The 21,156-nt window shown below is 37.6% G+C and overlaps 2 protein-coding genes across 2 annotated transcripts in view; both read left to right on the top strand.

Moving 5' to 3' along the window:
- Positions 1-8,839: 8,839 nt before the first annotated feature.
- clic3 (chloride intracellular channel 3) lies at positions 8,840-14,430 on the top strand. The gene is made up of 7 exons (XM_083929673.1): positions 8,840-8,961; positions 9,131-9,221; positions 10,499-10,608; positions 12,118-12,243; positions 12,353-12,459; positions 12,562-12,737; positions 13,143-14,430. Exons 2-7 carry the CDS (start codon positions 9,186-9,188, stop codon positions 13,305-13,307), a joined length of 720 nt encoding a protein of 239 aa, XP_083785799.1. The 5' UTR covers positions 8,840-8,961; positions 9,131-9,185; the 3' UTR covers positions 13,308-14,430.
- A 1,289-nt stretch (positions 14,431-15,719) lies between these two features.
- Positions 15,720-21,156, top strand: part of pnpla7a (patatin-like phospholipase domain containing 7a) — a 29,203-nt gene continuing 23,766 nt past the window's right edge. Inside the window, exons 1-9 of the mRNA XM_083929795.1 lie at positions 15,720-15,824; positions 18,063-18,114; positions 18,230-18,304; positions 19,195-19,282; positions 19,412-19,494; positions 19,917-20,017; positions 20,138-20,278; positions 20,374-20,533; positions 21,015-21,095. Of these exons, the coding sequence (XP_083785921.1) occupies positions 18,064-18,114; positions 18,230-18,304; positions 19,195-19,282; positions 19,412-19,494; positions 19,917-20,017; positions 20,138-20,278; positions 20,374-20,533; positions 21,015-21,095 (780 nt within the window). The 5' untranslated portion in view covers positions 15,720-15,824; position 18,063. The remainder of the gene's footprint in view (positions 15,825-18,062; positions 18,115-18,229; positions 18,305-19,194; positions 19,283-19,411; positions 19,495-19,916; positions 20,018-20,137; positions 20,279-20,373; positions 20,534-21,014; positions 21,096-21,156) is intronic.

The following is a 21,156-nucleotide window of genomic DNA, read 5'->3' as shown; positions in this document are numbered from 1 at the left end:
GATGTAAGTCCATTTATTGCAAATCACATAGGCCTATTAACATCACTACTACCATTTTTTCCAACTATAAAGCCATGTTTTAGAAATTTGGATGTACTTTTTATTGTTGCATTCATTGATTAGTTTCCAATGATTTCCACATAAAAATATAAAATTATAAAAATGCAATGAAGCAGCAGCAGTTGTTGTTGTTGTTGTTTTTTTTTTTATCAATCTGCCGACCAAAGGCATGGAGTGCCCCCAAAATTGTGCTCATTGATTTTTATTTTGCACAGGTATGAATGGAAACCCATACCAATTTAGAATTTAGCCCATCTTTACAATACCAAAAATGAAAGGTTCATTTCTGTCCATAATCCACCCAAACATTATCTATTTATGGTTTACATCACATTGTGAAATCATAAACACCACCCAGGAGGGTAAATCCTGTGAAAACATTCACAAAATTGAACAGTAGGAGCAATCAAATTATACAAGATACTTTGAATTAGATCTACCTTAAAAACGAGCATTATTCACTATTCCTCTAAGCTTTGGGATGAAAACAAGAAATAGTCATCCCTGGACAAACAAATAGGCTGAACGAATACATGGAAAGTAGTCCTATGTATTCAGGGACAACATTTCATTTTATTCCGTGCTCAAGTTTTCATTCAAAATCTACTTGAGGTGACTATGAGAGGCTCACAGAAAGTAACAAAGCAGCTGGGGAGCATGACCCTGCACTGACATACGTAAACAGGAAAAATAAGTGACACCATCTCAAAGGCTTGGCAGCAGGGTGTGGCAGCCAAGAGAATGTGAAGTAAAAGTTACTGAAGGATGAAAACAACTTTTTGTACAAGCCATGTAGATTTTGGTGTAGTGTCGGTGGACATTAAATCTGTGTGTAATTGACCAACAGCAATGGTGAACATAATGAGGCCTCATCATCAGATACTCCAACTCAGCAGTCTGTGATTCCCAGAGAGAGTCCACTCAAGTCAGAGACCATTTTCTGCTCAACAATGACTAAAGAGAAAATTGCTATAAGTTTCCTTTTTCTATATGGACAAAAAGGAGAAAAAAAAATAGGAAGTCATCACTGCTGTAGCCATAGCTGGAGATGAGTCACATCTTCTTTAGAAACATTTCCTGCTGTTACTGGGTAAATCTTTCCTGTAATGTCTAAGGAGGGATGAAAAAATAATGAAATGTTTTTATAAAATTAAAAACCTTTATATGAAAAACTTTATGAAATTATAATTCAATCATTCAATCGTACAAAAAGGATATATTTAAATGTCCAGCCTTACTGCTGTACAGTATGTGTGTGTAGAGAACATCCTAACTAAAACCGGATATTACAGAATTGAAACTATAGGGTCTATAGGGATCTTTGCGTAAGACACAGAGGAATAAAACTTTAACTGAAAAGTGTGCAAATAAGAAACTAATAAAGACTCACAGGATGTAAGAAACACAAAGGTGCTGTTTCGCTGTGGACTTACACCAGGATGGGACCTCAAACTTCCTATTGGATCTTCCTATTGGAACCAGTGTTGTCTGTGTTGAGAGACTTTGATGTCTACAATCAAAGAACCATTAAGATTTATTTCCTTTTAAAAAAACTACATTGTAAATTATGCTGCTGCTGTTACTGCGCTCATTCAAATTTGCTCTGCATTGGAAATTAAGGCAACAAGCGTCAAGGCCGGGGCCCCCGGTGGCTCAGTAGTTAGAGTGGGTGCCCCATGTTCTGAGGTTGTAAATCACTTCAATTCAATTTTATTTATAGTGCCAAATCATAACAAAAGTTATCTCAGGACACTTTACAGACTAGGTATAGACCACACTCTATGACTTATTTATGATTTACATAGACCCAACAATTCCCCCGTAGAGTATGGTGGCAATCCTCACTGCAATGGCCGTGGTTTGACTCTAACCTTCACTACATGTCGCCCCCTCTATGTTTTCTGTCTATCTTCAGCTCTGCTATAATAAAGACAAAAAAGACCCCCAAAAATAATTGATGAAAACAAGCATCAAGGCTGAACAGCTCTTCCGACTCCGACTAAACTCTTCTTCAGAATGCAAGCTACTGTTTTTGCATATGTGGGCTCTCGGTTAGTTAATACAACCTGCTGCTGTCCTGCCTTGCACTATCTGAATACAAGATAAGCATAAAGCTAAAATAACCAACACAGAACCACAGAGGCACCACAGTTCAAACCACATCGAGAACTAGAAAATGTAAAAAGGGACCTCAATCATCTGATATAATAAAACTGCTCAGAGTTAAGACTTAAAATGTTACTTAAAAGGACATAGTTTGTTGGTGATTATCAGATAATGAGAAAATGTTTGTTTCTGGAACAAATTAGGGTACGGACACAGCTATACACACTGTCTTAGTACAATAGCATAAGAACATTTTCCAGCAGAGTTGAGAGATGAAGACACGAGGGCCTCCACATGTTACAATCATTCATTTGGAAGTGAGCCTCTGTAGTTGAGAGTTCAAGAAAAACTGTGAACAGGATGTGGTGAAAGATTCATGTTGGCAGTGGCACTGTTCTCCTCACCGACTGTTGTAGAGTGTTAGAAGGTACAAAGGGTACACCAATTTACATTGAACCCTGCATGTATTTATTCAAGGACACTAAACTATCAGCATACAGTTGATGACTGTGTACGTCTCGCCATACAGAGTATACCACAGAATATGTGAAAACAACAAATAACAGAAGTCAGACCACACTGACCAGTGTTTTAACCCCAAGCTTCCTCCACTAACCTTCCATCACAAGATGAGCAGCCCGTCCTCCGTCCTCAGTCACCACTGATACCATTTTTTGGTTGCTGCTGGTTAAGGAACTCGATGGTGAGCGTGAAGTGCTTAAAAAACAAAAATGCAGCCCCTTTTAAGGAAGCTGAGGTGTGGTTCTCTGAAGGATTGTTCAATATGATTGGAGCTCAGCATCGTACATGCTCCCACCCGCGTCGGTCCCTTCACATCCTCTTCAACCCCTGCTTTCCAGCATATGTGATGCTATTCTTCTCTATATATCCGCTCTCTCTGGCAAGAACAGGCGATCATATCAGAAGGTGTTTGCTGCATGTGTGCACCGATGGGAAAAGAGGAAGTGTTGAGCAGAGTAAAGACGAGGATTACACAAGGGTGAGCAGTGTACACCAGTGAGTCATCAGTGTAGCTGTGTTGAGGATGGTAAAAGAAGATTACCAAAATGTAGTAATGCAATATTTAGTGATCACACAAATCAAGTTTTTCAAGTCAGTACTAGATGTGTGGTGTTTGTGAAAAAGTTTGGGAGGAGAAGGGAGTTCATTATTTTTCCTTGATACAAATAAATTACCGGAAAGAGAAATGAAGTGCAGGGTAATAATCAAATTGTAGCAAAGGCACTGAATGGGAAGATGGCCTTATGTTTCTTTTTCTAATGACTGTATGCATGTGTGGTTCATGTCTTGTAGGGAAGAGTGGGTCAGCTGGGTCAGAGGGACAGTGCATTTTATAGCAAGTTATTAAATTATTCAATTGTACTTTATTGTCCCCTTGAGAAAACTTTTCTTGGACTCTAGCTCCACTAACAAACAAAACAGAAGTCAATAAATAGAGAAAAATAAAAACAACAATCCACACAAAAGTGCAAATCAGTGAGGGCCACAGGCCACATATATTGCACATTACATGAACAAAACACTGTGACATTATTGCACAACCCATAGAGCCTCAAGAAGCATTATTGTTTAAAATTTTGATTGATGTAAGCAAGTTTTTAAAACGGTTCAGTCTAAGGGTGGAGGATGTGCGAAGTTGAAGTTAAATAGCAACTAGGCCTTTTCCCTTCACCATGTTCACACTGAGCACACCCTTTTCTTCACCTCAAAGTGGAGACCTTCTGACTGTCCCTCACAGAATAAAAATCTACAGCAGGGACGTTTTGCAATACACAAAATGCAAATTGTTGAAAGCTTATTTTCTGGCCTATCATTTGATTCCAATGTAAGCTGTCTGATAGCTATTATAGGAGATCTGCCCTCCCTTGGACATTAGGGACAGTATAGTTTATAGTTGTTAATCAACAAAACAAGACAAATAATTTTATTAATTAATTCAGTTCAAAATCCCCTTAGTTTTAGGGGAACTGCTGCCTTCTAGGGGGCAAAGATGGGAAAGATTGTAATATCATCATAGCTGATATATGCATTTACCCTTAATGTCTTAGTTATCAGCTACAGCAGACAGCTAGCTAGATAGCTGGGAAATTCATTTCATTATTAGAACAAAAAAAGGCCAAATTCAATATCTCAGTAATTAATGAAAATATATATCATTTTAGAGATATGTATATTTTTCCAAAGATGTGTGGCACTGTAAATATAGGGTTTCAAATTTAGACTGCATTTTATTTCCCAATTAAACACATTTTTTATTTTATATTTTTTATTTATTTTTTTGCCCAGAACAAGGTGTCCCAACTGACGGGTAGGGTCACTTTGCCCTGAAACATCATCTCAAACCACAAATCTAAAAAATTCTATGCAGACTGAGCAGCAAAATGCTACAAACACTGTAAAGTACAAAGAAGGACTATATGTGCCTTCTAATCAATATAGCAGGTGCCAACACCATCAACCTATTTAAAGGTTGAATGTGTAGAATCTTTATTAAAAACTATATTTGTTTTAAAAGAATACACCCACAGGGTGTTTTTTGAGGGTTACAGAATGAAAGTATTGCTTTTCCATAAAAAAATATATATTTAGTCTGAATTTATATTTTCTTTAAAAACTTTGACGGGTTTGACAATGACTTTCTGTCACATTCTGTTTACATTGTGCCAGCCAACAACAGCCCGCATTGCAGGTTGCCAGGTCTGTCTGTTGTTAGGCTACAGAAACAAGGAATCATTTTGAGTTGAGAGCTAGCTAATAGATTACACACCACTCAAAGAAAGACTTCCAGCTGAAGACTGGTTAACGTTAAATTAATTGATTAGTTGAAATAAGTCGTTACCCTGTATGATTCATCACTTGACATGGCGCAGGCTGATCGCGACACACACTTAGCAACGAACCTGGCAACCCGAGTGCTGTTATTATTTTTTGTTGTTGTGACTACGATCTTGAGACACTATATGCCGGTGTTCTCCTTATCTCCATATTCAGCCTTTAATGTTATGAAATGATAAAGAAGATGCATCATCAGTAAAATACTGTCAAAACATTTTTCAAAATAAAGGGTTATGTTCCAGGTCGTAAATGACTTGTCATGAGGTATTTATCTTATGTCGTGTATTTCTACACAAAATAATTATTAGAATATATTATATTGATGTCTTAAAAAAACATTTTTTATAACAATCACCAGTCTTTTATTAATGATTTTAAAAATACATCATCCGTCTTCAACATTGTTCTTTCTGAGTTGTAATAGGGACTGTATATGTTTATTCTACTGTATTATAACTAAAAATCATGCAGTGATAATTTAATTGTAGTTTACATCTGTCTTTACAGCTGGACTAATACCTTAATAGTATAGAGACAGGACTAAATGCACCAGTTTGATACAGCATTTGCGATCAAAACCCTGTCAGGTTTACAGGTATGGTCACATTTATGATAGTATACTAACATACCAGGGCAATGTGCTGCAGAATAAGACTGACAGCGCATTCATTCACATTGAATTTATGTTTGTACTTTGTTGTTGGTAAGGCTGTTCTACCAACACAGTGAGTGCCCAGGACCCCTAGAAGGCGCCAAAGCTCCAACTTCATGCAATATATATGACATGAATTGCAAATTTTAAGGAATATCATGCAACAATATAAGTAACAGAATAAGTACACGACAATGCAGATCATGCATTATTATTATTATGAGTTTAGTTTTTCAACATAGACCTAGGCGCACTTCTCTCTAAGTTTATTCATTATATATATTTTGTACCAAACTCTGCACTTTAATTGATGCACTTAATAACTAACTTTACGCTTCTTACTAATTTTACTCTGATATTATTCTGTTTCAGTTTGTATATACAATATATTTATAAATGTATACAATCATTTTACTATGTATACATTGACCATCTTGGGCACCTAGCCCTCTCCTTCTCCCTCCAATACACACTGTATGTCACTCCAGTCTTCCTCTTCAGCCACATTTCCCAGGGCCCTTACCATTACCATTTTCCAACCGTCCACCAGATGGTGGACTTTCCCTACTTTCCCCATCACCTGATTGTCCCACACACCTTCACACCTGCATCTCATCGAACAATGGTGTGGCATTCATTCCATGCCAGACTATTAAAGTTCCCATAGGAACTTTCTTGCTCTGTCACTTTCATCTGCATGTGGTTATACATTTGGTATTTCCGTCAACAGCAAATTTAGGTCAACATAGTTTTTGTATTACTAAGGAAAAGGTAACAATTAATCCCAGTGCTTCCTCATTTGGGGGCTGGATAATACATATTTTCTGCTACGGAGCTTATTTTTCGGGGGAGTTTACTTTTACTTTTTTTTTTTTTAATATTGCAGTATAGTTGAGCCCTAAATGCCTCTAAAAACTATTTTAATATCTGTGGAGGGAACATCACTCTCAGAGGTATGCAACCTGTGACAAATCCAAAGGGTCACAAATAAACATAGCTTTGCTTTAAAGAGTCATACGTCAAAAAGGTTGGGAACCTCTGATGTAGCTCATCCCCTTTGAAACATTGTTTTCATGCCTTTTGTTTCTGTGGTAAAAAAAAAAAAATCTTTTCTATTGCTTATTCAGTTTTTGCACCGCCTTGTTATGCCTGTTACTTTACATTTCACTTCTCACCCTGTGGTGTTTATGCATAAAAAACATATCTGGTGTTCTTTAAGCTGCTCAAACATGACACAATTATCATTTTACCATACACTCATTATTAAGAGTCTGCATTTTTGGGTATTTGGCTCAAACAATAGTAAAGTGAGATAAAGACAAACAACAAATGCCTTTCAGTTCGTCACACTTAATACACAATAAATAGGACGGGACACATTTGAAATGATCTGGCTGGCTTAGAAACAGCAACAACGACAACAACAGCCCAGGACTTTTTGTTTTGTTCCTTTCAGCGTTACCAGGGATCAAATGAGAATACCTGTCAGATATCTAACGTAACAATACTATTTAATAAATAGTACATTACTTTAATTAACCTTGTTAATGACTCCAGTTTGTGGATTCCACAGCACAGAGTCATAGGTGACTGTCAATCACACTCATGATTTCCTCTCTTGTGCGTCGCTGCCAATATAATGACACTGTCTGGTGTGACTTAAAGGGATAGTTTGGATTTTTTAAAGAGGGATTGTATGAGGTACTTATCCACCGTCAGTGTATTACCTACAGTAGATGTCGGTCAGCCCGCCCTCAGTTTGGAGAAGCAGGCAGGAGGACTGACATGGAAGCTAAGCAATGTACTATTGTTGACAGCAGCTTAACCTACTGTCATCTACTGTAGGTAATACACTAACTATATGGATAAGTCATACAAAAAATCTGGAATCTGAACTGTTTAACGCATATGTCCAGCAATCTGTACTGTTTCAGGATCTCTATCTCACTCCTCTCAACTTACAACGTCGGTTATGTCAACTTGCTGCCTCCTCTCTCCAATAACATAAACCTCAGTGAAACCTCTGTGAATACCTGCTACATGAGAGCATGTTCTGCCTGTCATGAATGCTGATCAACAACTGAAAGTTGGCTGCAGGATGAATGCAAAACAAACACATCAAACTGAGAGCATGACAGGGAACACGCAGGACTCCAAACTACAGAAACACTATTGATAACTCAGAGAGAGAGAGAGAGAGACAGAGAGAGAGAGAGAGAGAGAGAGAGAGAGAGAGAGAGAGAGAGAGAGAGAGAGAGAGAGAGAGAGAGAGAGAGAGAGAGAGAGAGAGAGAGAGAGAGAGAAAATCCACAAACTTCCAAATGTGTCCTCGGTGTGACAATTTTACCAATTCTCAATACCTTTTTGACTTGATAAGATATGCCACTTTTGATCTATGAAAGTGTTTAAAGGTCCCATATTGTAAAAGTAGAGATTTCCATGTTGTTGTTGATTAGAAATCAGGTGGCGGTGCTGTATAAAAACTGTAAAAATATTAAAATGCTCAATGCACACAGCCCATATTCAGAAACTGTGTCTTTAAACGCGCCATCAGGACTTCTGTAGAAAGTGCTGCTACAGTGCCGTTACAGTCTCTCCCTGGCTGCAATGACGGTGCAGAGACACAGAGGCAGAAGACCCAGAAACGCTGACAAATCAGAGCAGACTGGGAGTTTTCTGGAGGGGGACTAGTGTTTCTGACAGAGTGAGGGTATATTCAGACAGGCAGTATAAGAATATAATGTGTTTTTTAAACATTAAAGCTGGTAAGCATGTTCAAAGAAATTGAAAACCCAACTACAAGTATGACCCTGAAAATGAGGATGTTATATTTAGTTTGAATCATTAATCAAATCAACTCTACAGTGCAAATTCTATGGCTTTATTCTTGTCTTTTTAGAGAAAAGCATGTTACCAGCTTGTGGTATGGCAACCCACTAATAATGCATTGACTTACAGTATTTTAGCAGAGAGAAAGTGACAGAGGGCAAACAGGGACCAACAGAGATAGACGAAGACCAAAATGTACAGACTGAGACATTTAGAGATGCAGATTTCAGAGAATATGCTGGAAGGGCTGAGAGGAGAGAGCCAGATTTGCTGGTCGGACTAGAAAGACCGGAGGGGGTGTGGGCCGCTTCTCAGAGCATGACAGGTGTGGTGAGAGACGAACAAAAAACAGCAACAGGCACACAGAAGAGAAGAGAGGGAAGAGGAGGAGAGGTGAAACACTGGAATAAAAAAATCACTACAGGTGGAGCGACGAAAAAGCAGTGTTCTTGCATCAAGTGAGTATAGGCTTCAGTAACACATTTTACTTGCAGGTTCATCAAAACAGTGAAAGGGTGACGTGTGTGCGTGAAATAATTAAATTGCAAAATCATGCTTATGTAAGAATGTGGACTTCACAGTCACAGATTTAAAAAAAAAATGTCTGACTTGTTTTTGCATTCACAGTAAGTGAAACAGACCATTTTGTGGATCCAAAAGGAAGAAAGAGAGAGCGAGAAAGATGGCCGAGGCCCCGAAGATTGAACTCTTCGTTAAGGTATGACCTACATTAAATGTGTTTTTTTTTTTAACTGCTTAGTTTCCACAGTGGCGGAATATAGCTACGTGAATCTTTTCAGCTACTGTTTAAATACAAATTCTAGATAATAATGTTTCCATTTTATGCTACATTACACTTCTACTCCACTACATCTCACAGGGAAATGGACTTGTTACGCCACTACATTTGTGTGACAGCTTTAGCTACGCTTCTGACTATAATTTTTCACTACCTTCCTTTCCAGTAAAAAACATTTATCTCCAAATTTGGTGATTTGAATCTGAATGTTTGTAATCAACTGGTGGATGACATGTCTTTCTGTAGTTGCAGTAATATTAATCCAAAAACATTATATATTATAGTAAAACCACTAACAGGGAACATTTTAATAAATACTTTTATGTTCTTTTCATACTTTTACTTCAGTATGGTTTTGAATGCAGGATTTTGCTTGTAGTGGAATATTTTAACAGTGTGGTATGAGTACTTTTCACTTAAGGATCTGAATACTTCTTCCACCACTGTTTAAAAACTTAAGACGTAGATAAAACAGTATCTAATAGTTATTATCATATGTTTATATTTATACATTTGTTGTTATTAGTTTGCAGTCATTTAAAGTAATGTATAATTGAATCCGTAGTATTTTATTTGATCTTAGCACACCATAAATCTTAGAAAAGCTGACAAAAACAACAACAAAAAAAAAACACATGAAAAAATTCCTTTCCTTTCATTTCCTTTTATCAAAGTTCCTGCTTTTTATTGTTTAGCTTTGTCTGGGGCTTTCAGGGGACTTTCAAACATGCTGTCAAAGCATGCCTTATCTCTCTTAGATCTATCTTTTGTTAGGGACAGTACCAGTGTGAAAAGTTGCAGTGAGCAGTAGAAACTAAAAAGAAGCCTGTCCAGTTTGGAAACCTGTGTCCTGCCCTTTCAAATATGCTTCCACTCACACTTGTGACTCAATGATATAGGGCTGATGTGGAATATGAAAGATATAGCAGAGAAACTAAATGTTGGGTTACTCAATGTCTGGGTGTAAAGCAGCCTCAACTCTGCATATGAAATTCCTCAGCAGATGGTATATAAACTGTCAGAGCAAAGCCGGCTCGACAAGAATATCTGTACGAGTATTCAGGATTTGGTCAGAGACATTACAGCACTGATGCCAGAACGCACTAACCAAAACATACTTTTATTGTTTTAACATCCCTGCTTGCAAGCCGTGAGAGGTGCACATGCTCATAACGTAATGTCTGTTTGTCTGTCAGGCCAGTATTGACGCTGAGAGTGTTGGGAACTGCCCTTTCTGTCAGAGACTTTTCATGATTCTTTGGTTGAAAGGAGTCAACTTCACCCTCACCACTGTGGACATGCAGAGGTGAGAACACATCTTTTTTTTTTCCTTTACCACAAAGTTAATGGTCTTGTTTTTGACACTGACAGAGGTTGGACAAGTTAAGATAAAATAAGATGAGAAAAGATTACATAAGACAAGGGACCAGGGAAACTTACTTTTTACAGCAGTGCAAGAGTCAAAAAAAGCAAAAGGAGTGATTGAGTAATAATAAAAAATGAATAATCCCTCCAGAGTTCAGACAGGGTTGCAGAGGGACTACGGTTGTGCCAGCACACATGGGTGAAAGGGTACGATAACGGTACGATAAGGGTAAAATAATAACATATAGGCTGTAGACAGACAAATGCATATGTGGTATTCATTTTCAATGGGAGATTTAGAGTTCAGGAGGAAACTTGAAACCTTGAGAACACCGACAAACACGGGGGAACTTGAAAACCCCACAAAAATGAGCCATTGAGAGCAAACCCTCTGTCCATCGTCACCTCACTTTAAAGGAATGATTCTGATTTTTTTTAAGTGGCATGAGATATCTAAAAAAGGCACACACAAAAAAAATCAATCTCAGTTTAAGTATACGCTGTATTTGGAATATTTTCACCGCTTTACCTAACTGTTTGTCAGTCCCTCTTTAAGTTTACAGGAGTTTCTGGGGCGACATCTCCGTGGGTAGAGCGTGTGCATAATCTAAGTTCGGTCCTCAGCAGTCGTTTCATCCCCTCTCCTCCCCTTTTCTGCCACTCTTCAGCTGTACTTGGAAAGAAATGGCAAAGAAGCTTGATGTTGACGGGAGTTTCACAGGCGTTGATGGTGTAAAAACTGTCTCAATCAGTTTGTTCATTTTGCTAGTTCCTAACCCTTCAAAAACCTAATTCACACAACAAAAACAAAATAGCTCAATTACAGAGGCAGCGGTAGATCAGCACCCCCGTGTTCTGTGTGGTAAAATTACTGTTTTTGTCAGTGGAGTCTGGTGGCTTTGATGAGAGCATAGAACAGTTTTGATTCCCTCCGTGTAAACTTAAACACAGCTTTTTTGACGGTGAGGTAAAGCTGTGGAAATTTCTCAATAGCGTGTACACTGAAACTGATATCGATTTCTTTAAGGCAGGCCTTTTTTGGGCTGGCTAAAACACATTTAAATACTGCTCCAATCCATAGCAGCACATTTCTCAGCTTCTGTGTCAGGACTCTTTTCTACTCCTCCAAACTGGGGGTGTGCTGACCGCCATCTTCTGTCTTTGGATAAGTACTCCATAAAATCAGAACTATCCCTCTAATGTTGACTAACAATAATGAGAACGAATTATAAAAAAAAAATTCAAAACATAATAGTACAAATAGTTGTGAGAAACTAAGAATAAAACAATTAAGACTTCGTTAAATCCAAATTGAGAAATGTATCTAATTTAAATTAGAAGACACTGTAAAGGAAATGAACCTGTAAAAGTTATCTAAATGTCCTTTTGTTATATGTATTTTTATTATTTGACCACCTTTGGATATCTAAACCTTGCTGTTCTATTGCAGGGCACCTGATATGCTGAAGGCTCTGGCCCCGGGCTCTCAGCCTCCCTTCCTCCTCTTCAACGATGAGGTCAAGACAGACACGAACAAGATTGAGGAATTTCTGGAGGAAAAGTTAGCCCCACCACAGTGAGTACACAATAGACTATAGCGGTGGAATATGCCCATATTTCTCCCTTCTTGAAAGAAATATCTACACAGAAACACACTCACAACATTTTCATTCCAACAATGGCAGGTATCCAAAACTGTGCTGCCGATACAAAGAGGCCAACGGTGCCGGAGAAGACATCTTCAGAAAATTTTCAGGATACATAAAGAATCCCAATCATGGATTAAATGACAGTAAGGGCATTAGTTGGATATTTCAAAAAGGAATTTACAGTCATTTTTGGACACTGTGACCTGAAGGATTACAAAAGCCTGTTACACCGTTCTGTCTTTCAGTGCTAGAGAAGAAATTCCTGTCAACTCTGGTGAAGCTGAACATGTACCTTGAGACGCCTCTCCCTCACGAGCTGGACCAGAACCCGAACACCACTGAGTCGTCACGCCTCTACCTGGACGGTGACACCCTCACCCTGGCAGACTGTAACTTGCTCCCTAAACTCAACATTGTCAAGGTGAGCAGAGTTTAGCCGTAGAAAAAAAATTCTTCATTTTGATTTTCAATAAGAGGAGTTAAAAGTAGAAATTAGGTGTTTTTGGACATTGAAGGTCCAGTATTGTAAATAATTTAGATTTCAATGTATTTTTTTATTATTATTAAGCAGGTCGAGGTGCTATGCTACTTCAGTAGACAGGTGCTAAAACGGCATGTTTCACACTGAGGGTGAATACAGGTATATTCAGACAGACAGTATGAGAAAATAATGTGTTTTTTGAACATTAAAGCATGTAAACATGTTCTAGTAGAAACCCAAAATACAAGCATGAAACTGAAAATGTGCATAATGTGTCCCCTATAAATTCTCCTGCTGTCTTTTTGCATATAATACAGTTTAAGTCTAAAACCCCTCTTCCACCAGGTTGTGTGTAAGGAGTACCGTGACTTTGCCATCCCTGAAGAGCTGAAAGGTCTGACGCGTTACCTGAATAATGCCTACAAACAAGATGAGTTTCGTTACACCTGCCCAAATGACTCAGAGATCCTCATTGCCTACCACTCTGTGGCAAAGTACCTGAACAAATAACCAAACAAGAGGGAGAGATGAAGCAGTGTAAGGGAGAACAAAGAATCACAGAGAAAAGGTGATAAAATGCATGGAAACTGCACATGATATATGTCGTATTTGTGTCAAAATAAGAGTTTGGATAATTGTTTGCAGTGTCATGTTCAATAATAAGCTTTATATAAGAAGTATTGCTGTTTCCATCAGTTGGGTTTTAATATATTTGACAACTGCTGCTTCAAGTTGCTTAAAATTTGTATTTGTGTATGTACTGTTGCACGCTCTGGTTGTGTATTCAGCCCCGGTAAGAGTGAGAAAAGCACTGCAAATCCCAGACGATATTTATGTTTTGTCCAATTGTGCATGCATGTATAATGTCTAAGCACGCATAACGGTAATTGCATTATGGTAATTGAAATGTATTAATTGTATTTTGACATGAAATCAGATGCAAATTTAAATCAAATGTTATATATCTAAAAAAAACATTGTGTAACCATAAAAAAGCAAATGGTCTTGGCTCTAGATTGGAAAGCTATTCTTTGCTTTGGAGATCTCTTTTAATGATACATTTTAAAACTAACAAGGAAGATTGTTTCTTTTAATGAAAATGAAAAACAGCCCTAATATTTTTTCAGTCCGTCCTCTTAATTTGTGTGTGTGTGTGTGTGTGTGTGTGTGTGTGTATAGATGAATGTGTGTATCTCAGTAGTGGCTCAGTCAATTTGACATCAATTTAATCTATCTGAATGAAGAAAATATATGTGATATATATACTGTATATTGATATGGTAAATATTAAACTATCTGAAAAAAGTGTGGTGAAATGATGAGTCATTGAAGTGAAAACAATGTATGAAAATGTCATCAAAAAGTAAGTTAGGGAAGACAATTGTAACACACTCGATTCCTCCAATCAGAAACATGCACTTACTCTGCACATGCTCAGTAGGATTCTCATTCTGCCGTGGAAAAGGCCCAACAAAACATTTGTTTTTTGAAAATGATTTTGAGGTTTGAAAGTGACCTTTTTAGATAAAGAGTATTGTTTTCTGCTGTGTATAATTTAAATTACTTACACCTTAAACTTACATGAAATGTATCTATTGGTTTGAACATAAAGAAAACAATAAACATAATAATAAACATGAAAAAGTGAATATTGTCCTAAATATGAACGTGAAATTACATTTAAAATTGGTGATTCAAAATAAAAGTGTGTTTTAGCAGCTCATCAAGAAACATACATTTGATTTGTATTAAATAATGTGTGTTTTATGTGTTAAAACAATATGAAAGTGTGAAGATCATATATGAGTACAAAAGCAAAGTTCCTTTAATTTGAGGTGTGTTTTTATTTGAGATACAGTGGGTAAATGTGACTTATTTTTTTCAGTGTGTTGGGGGCATTTGTAACACCCACTTATTGCATTACGTTTAATATTAGAGTTTTCTCCCTATTAGTTAAAAAAACATACATTTAATTACAAATAAGTGAAAATATATATTGTTTTATATCATGAGATGTCTAGTAAAGTGTATTTCAAGTAGTATGTGAGTTGTTGAGTTAAAATGTAAAAAAAAAAAACCTGTTACAATTACCACTGTGACCTATGCAGTATGTTGCCTGGAAGTTAATTAATGAAATTATAGTATACTATAGTAAAGTAAGGTAAGTTTGTATTCTTACATGTAGCCCATGTCATATGTTCATTGGAGTATTAATACTGATACTTTAATTATCATTATAGCATTTAAATGTTGTAAGTGGACAGGCTATATACTAATGTGTGTTTATTTTACTATAAGCTGCAACATCATATTTGTTATGCACATAGGTTTTTTAAAAAACTTTTCATAAACAAAGTACCGAGTAACTAAGTAAGGCACAGTATTCCCCGCTTAATTGACAAGAAGAGGATAGTAAAAGTATAAAGTTGCATAGGTATAAAGTATATGCACCTCAGCATTGTAACAGTAACAAGATGAGACTGTGGTGCTTATAATTTTAAGACTATACATTTGATCCATGTGTGCTTATTTTTGTTTGGGTTTGTTTTATTATTAAGTTATGTTTCATATTTCATAATATCTGTTTTCTATTGCTCTGTGTTTTGGTTTAATTGATGTATTTTTTTAAATCATTTGTAGGCTATATATGTACAGAAGCCAGTTGAACGGTTGACAAGAATTTAACAACGCTGTACAAAAACTGAATAAAATACTAATGATCTCCTTCCACCAGTTGATCAGGTTACTCCTTTTCTAATCAGTCTGTGTTGTGTAAACATAGGAGTACTGAAGGCTTTTGACAAGGATGGTCCGTTGCTGATTGGACAAGTGCTCTGAACGGGTACCAAGGCAACAGCATACATCATAAACGCTATTGGTGGAAGTGTAAAACATGGGCGGGGCTAAGCAAGTGACAGGCAGGCAGTGTATACAGAAAACTTTGTTAGCTTTACCTGCTAACTTTGCTCCTTTTGTCTGTTTGGCGATGTTGCAAGCCTGACGCAGCACACCAGAAAGCCTCGAAAAGTAAGCTTAGTGCTATCTCATTACTTCCAGACTTCTTAGATGTGAACTTGACTTTGTTTATTTCTTATTAATAGCAAGATAGTTAACCGTAGTGAGCCAGCTGTTAGCTAGTGTTGTTTTTAGCTAACGTCAAGCTAACGTTGAGACTGCAACCATTTGACATCGACAACAGCCGACAGTTACTTTGTTGCGGGATAAATATACCAGCGTGTCGTTTACTTATGTCATGAAGTCGCATTTAAAGGAGGACACAAAGCTAGATGGTGAGGGTGGCTGCTGGCGGAACATGCTGCTAATTTAAAAAAAACCCTTGTTCCTATTTTCATAGTTTCCCTTTTCCACCCCCAAGAACAACTTGTGAGATCTCCAGGAAACTTAACCTCCTCACATGACGTTACACCGCTAACTTAGCGTCTGTGCGATTCTAACCAAACCTCACGTCTGGGAAATTCACCTCACTGCAGCTCAAGTTACAAAAATTGTATAACATTAAGAAATGTGAGTTTGAGTTAGAGAGATAAATCTAAAGTTAGAGTAGAAATCTAAAGTTACATAGCTATATATATATATACTATTATATATTTATATTATATTACTATACAATTGATCCCAAGCTGGGAAATTGCAGTGTAGCAGCATTACACAGTAACAAAACACAGGCACATCAAAACAGCAATAAAAAATCCAATACAAAAAGATACAAAAAAAATATACATAAGCAGTTTAATTTAAGTGCAAAGTAGACCTAATAACATAGGTGTAGTGGACAGATTATGAAAAAACATAAAGTGCTTGAAGACTGTATGGTTATCAACAGTTTTAGCTGTTATTGTACAGTGTGATGGCATGTTGCAGGAAAGATTGTGTGTATCTGTCCCTTCGACAGCGGAGCTGCAGCAGTCTGTGTGAGCAGGTGCTCCGCTGTCTGACCACTGTGTGATGGAGAGGGTGCTGATCATTGTCTATGATGGATAACAGTTTATTCAGCGTTCTCCTCTCCACCACGGACTCAAAAGACTCCAGCCTGAGAGTACAGAGCCAGCCTTCTTGATGAGTTTATCAAGTCTGGTGGTGTCACTGGCTCTGATGCTACCGCCCCAACACACAGCAGCAAAGAAAATGGTGCTGGCAACAACCGACTTATAGAAGATCTCCAACATCTAGAGTACAACATAGAGTAGAAATCTAAAGTTAGAGTAGAACAAAATAAAAACGAGATAACATATATACACTATACACACACAGATTCATATAATATGCACACAGCCAGTCACAGATATTGTCAATATACATATTGCACAGAAATATGAATATAAATATGATTATAAGCAGCTGTGTTTTAGAAAGTAATGAGTGATTGTGATTGTGTTAGAGACATCAGTGTGTTATCATACAGTCTTACTGCCTTTGGGATGAAGGACCTGCGGTAGCGCACCTTCTTACACCGGGGTTGGAGCAGTATGTTGCTGAAGAGCTGCTTAAAGCCCCACGGTCTCATGCAGGGGGTGGGAGTGGTTCTACGGGATTGATGAGAGCTTGGCTCGCATCCTCCTATTGACCTCCTCTTTTGAGTCCACAGGACAGAGCAGGATATTGTAATATAATGTGTATAAGTTCAAACAGTTCAAAACAAGATATAAGAAAATTATTCTCACAGGGTACAGGGATGAAGGGGTTTGATTATAATTGTTTGTTTATTGTTTCTTCTTTCTTAATTTTTTTTTCCATTCTATTTTATTTACTTCTTATATTCTTGTTTATTTTTTAATTAAGATTGAATTATGAGAAACATATGAGAAATACATTATATATATTTTTTAGATACTTGATAAGAACAGTTAAAACATTTGGTTGAGTTTGGAGAAAAAAAATAAAAAATAAAAGATCAATTAAAAATAATCATAATAAATGTATGACAGAGGAAATTGTAACTAACTAACAATGAATTATTAAGAAAGGGCGGGATCCTTTTTGGACATGTCAAAAAGAAAAAAAAATGTTATTCATGCATCTCTATGCTTTCTAGTTGTGTAATATTATAGTCTATATGCCCCTTTCTGTTTTCTTTTTTACATGTTTGAAATACATTTTAATCAAATCAATATCAAATCAAGTAGTTGACTTTTGCAGTATTTACTTTATTTCTTGGCTATGTTTATTGTTATGCACAGACACCAAAGGCAAATCCCTTGTTTGTGAAAACCTACTTGAAATACACCTGTTTGATTTTGATTACAGGATGGAATGCCAAGGAGAGGATGATAGTGAATTGTGCAGATGGACGAGTTTGGTGAGCACAACTATTTCTTTTAAAACATATTGTCATACCATTGCTTTATTTGAACAATACTTTGTTAGATTCTGTTGGGTTTAACAAACTCAGCTAACCTAACCTCTATATTTAGATGCTGCTGAACAGCAAAAATGACATTGCAGCACGAGTGCAACAGTTTGTGGAGGAAAGGATGCAGACCACCATGGTATGAAATAACAACTAATTGTGACAACAAGCAAGTACATTGCCTGCAAGAGTGTTGCCAGATTGGGTAGTTTTCTTCCCAATTGTGCTACTTCTTATTTAATTGGGCGGGCAAAAATTCCTACCCCCTACTTCCGGCATACTTGCTCGGACCACAACCATCCTTGAACTGGGCCGTTATTTTGATCTCGACTACACAAAGGTGAAGTTGACTGTGACTGTCTTGTACAGTTGGGATGCTATCGGTCTTTAAGTCGTGACATAATGCCCTTTCACATTACTATTTCTAGGTCAAAGCCTCATATTTCTACAATATTGCATTGCTGTGTTGCCCGTTATTTGAACAGATTGGATTAAAAAACGAACAAACAATGGAATTGCCATTTTACCGCTTTCCTATTGATGAAAAGGTGCCTCGCTGAAGAAAGAACTGATCATAAAAAGTTTACATGGTCGGCCGTTTGTTTTCTTCAAGGGAGCATTCGGACCTGAAAAAACTAGTACTTTCAAAGGGTGTCAGACTTAAAGACCAGATCACAATGACAAAATCTGGCCACAGTATGTAGTATTTAACTGAGACATAGCTTTGGACTTTGAAGGATAATGTTACTAATTACCAATTCTATTAAGACTATTTTTTTGGCAGATTTCCAAGCATTTATGAGATAGGGCAGACAGGAAATGGGGTGAGAGGGTGAGACATGCAGCAAAAGGCTGAAGTTGAACTTGCGGCCGCTGCCTCGAGGACCTTCAGCCACTTTACATGGAGCCACTGCTCTAACTACTCAGTCACCAGCCGTCCCACTAATACCAATTCTGTCAGTGACCACACTACAATGTCTTGTCTCATGTGTCCATACTATTGTTCAAACGATCTTGCTTGTCTTCTAGCTCACAGGTGTGCTGATTGGAGCTGCAGTGGCAGTCTCACTGATTGGGATTGTGGTGCTCTTCCTTTACAGGAGATTCAAGCTTGCTCGTGAGTCATCCAAACTCTTCCTGACCCTCATACTTATTCTAATGCTATTTTACATATTTGTCTGCCTCTAATGATAAGACTCTTCAGGAAAGTCTGTGTTTTCTTTTTGCTTTGTTTTTGTGTGATAAGGTGACCGACAGCCTGGTGTCCCTCAGTATCGCTTCAGAAAACGAGATAAAGTGCTCTTCTATGGAAGGAAGATAATGCGAAAGGTTTTATTTCCATTTCTGTCTCACACTTGTACATAAGTATTTAGACTTATCAGAGTACTATAAATTAGGCTTTTATATGTTTTGAGGGCAAAAATTATGCTGTGTTAAGTTCTAATTTCTACATTTCCCCTGCATCAGTCGAACTAATCCTTTTCCCCAATGGTGTGTTTGTATCATGTTGCAACCCTACATTAAACATACTCCACTGGCTATATAAACAGTAAGGCCCCAGTAACACATATTTGAATGCACACTGAAGCAGTAAAAATGAAAATATTAATATTAACTCCCGACATTTAGGCAATCCATTTTTTCTCCACCTGTCTCAGGGTCAACACCTGTCTGCACACATAATATATTTTTTCTGCCTGCTGTAAACAACAGCAAACTTTTTACATCGTAAATATGTTTGATTTTCCAAGGTCCAGACGCTGTCCTCCATTCCTCCTTCCACCTCTACCTCAGTGTCAAAGCAACCCCAGCGCATTCGCAAAAGAACCAAAGTTCTAAGCATAGCTCGCAAGTATGCTCCATTTATCGTTTTTCAAGCTGTGTGTGCAAGTGAAACCTTGAAACAATTCTTCTGGGCTGTTTTGAGCCTTGTTCACTGGAATCTGTCAAACATTTTCTCGTGCTTCAACAGAATCCTGAGGATCCGCAAAGATCCTCCCACCCTGCAGCCCAAGGAACCTCCTCCCTCTCTGCTGGAGGCCGACCTGACAGAGTTTGATGTGCAGAGCTCAAACCTGCCCTCCGAGGTTCTCTATATGCTGAAGAATGTCAGGTTGACAAATATACCACTTTTCCTACAGATTTAGCCGTTCCCATTTATTTCTCCTTTTTATTCTCATAATGTGTGTGTTCTGCTACTCGCTGTAGGGTTTTGGGCCATTTTGAGAAGCCCCTGTTCCTGGAGCTGTGTCGCCACATGGTTTTTATCGAGCTGCAGGAGGGTGAAGGTCTGTTCAGGCCAGGAGACGATGATGATAGCATCTACGTGGTCCAAGATGGACGACTCGAGCTCTGCATCCAGGAAAACGTATGGGGACTGCATGTTCATTTTCAGTTTTTTTTTTTTTTAAATCAAACTTCTTTTGGTTTTGTCGTATTGTGGACAGGAGAGGGCAGTAATGCTATATTTGTCTAGATGCAGTCAAAGAAAAAATTGTTGCTGTCAATATGTATAAATCAGGAGTGCCATCCCGTTGCTTAGTTTAAGCTCTCCCCATTGTGGCTAGCTTTTGAACTCCTCCTCCTATCCCACTGGAATCCTTAAGATTTGTTTGAAAGGTACAATATATATATATATATATATATACACATACATACATACATACATACATACGTGTGTGTGTATGTATGTATGTATGTATGTGTATATACACACACACACACACATATATATATATATATATATATACACATACATACACATCCATACACATCCAAAAGTTTGAATTAAGACAGATGTTGGTGTCATATCTTGTATTTATGTTTTCCGTTTTTTTTTTTTTTTTTAGGATGGTACGGAACCAGTGGTGAAGGATGTGCTCCCAGGGGACAGCGTCCACAGCCTGCTCAGTATTCTGGACATCATCACTGTGAGCCTCTTATTTCTGCACATCAGACTTACTTTTCTGCTTCCGTCCCCATTTACCTACT

The sequence above is a fragment of the Echiichthys vipera genome, assembly GCF_963691815.1.
Source record: "Echiichthys vipera genome assembly, chromosome: 16".
In the NCBI taxonomy this organism is placed as follows: Eukaryota; Metazoa; Chordata; class Actinopteri; order Perciformes; family Trachinidae; genus Echiichthys; species Echiichthys vipera.
The sequence above is the reverse complement of the archived record's forward strand: the minus strand, read 5'-3'. Positions and strand labels throughout refer to the sequence as shown.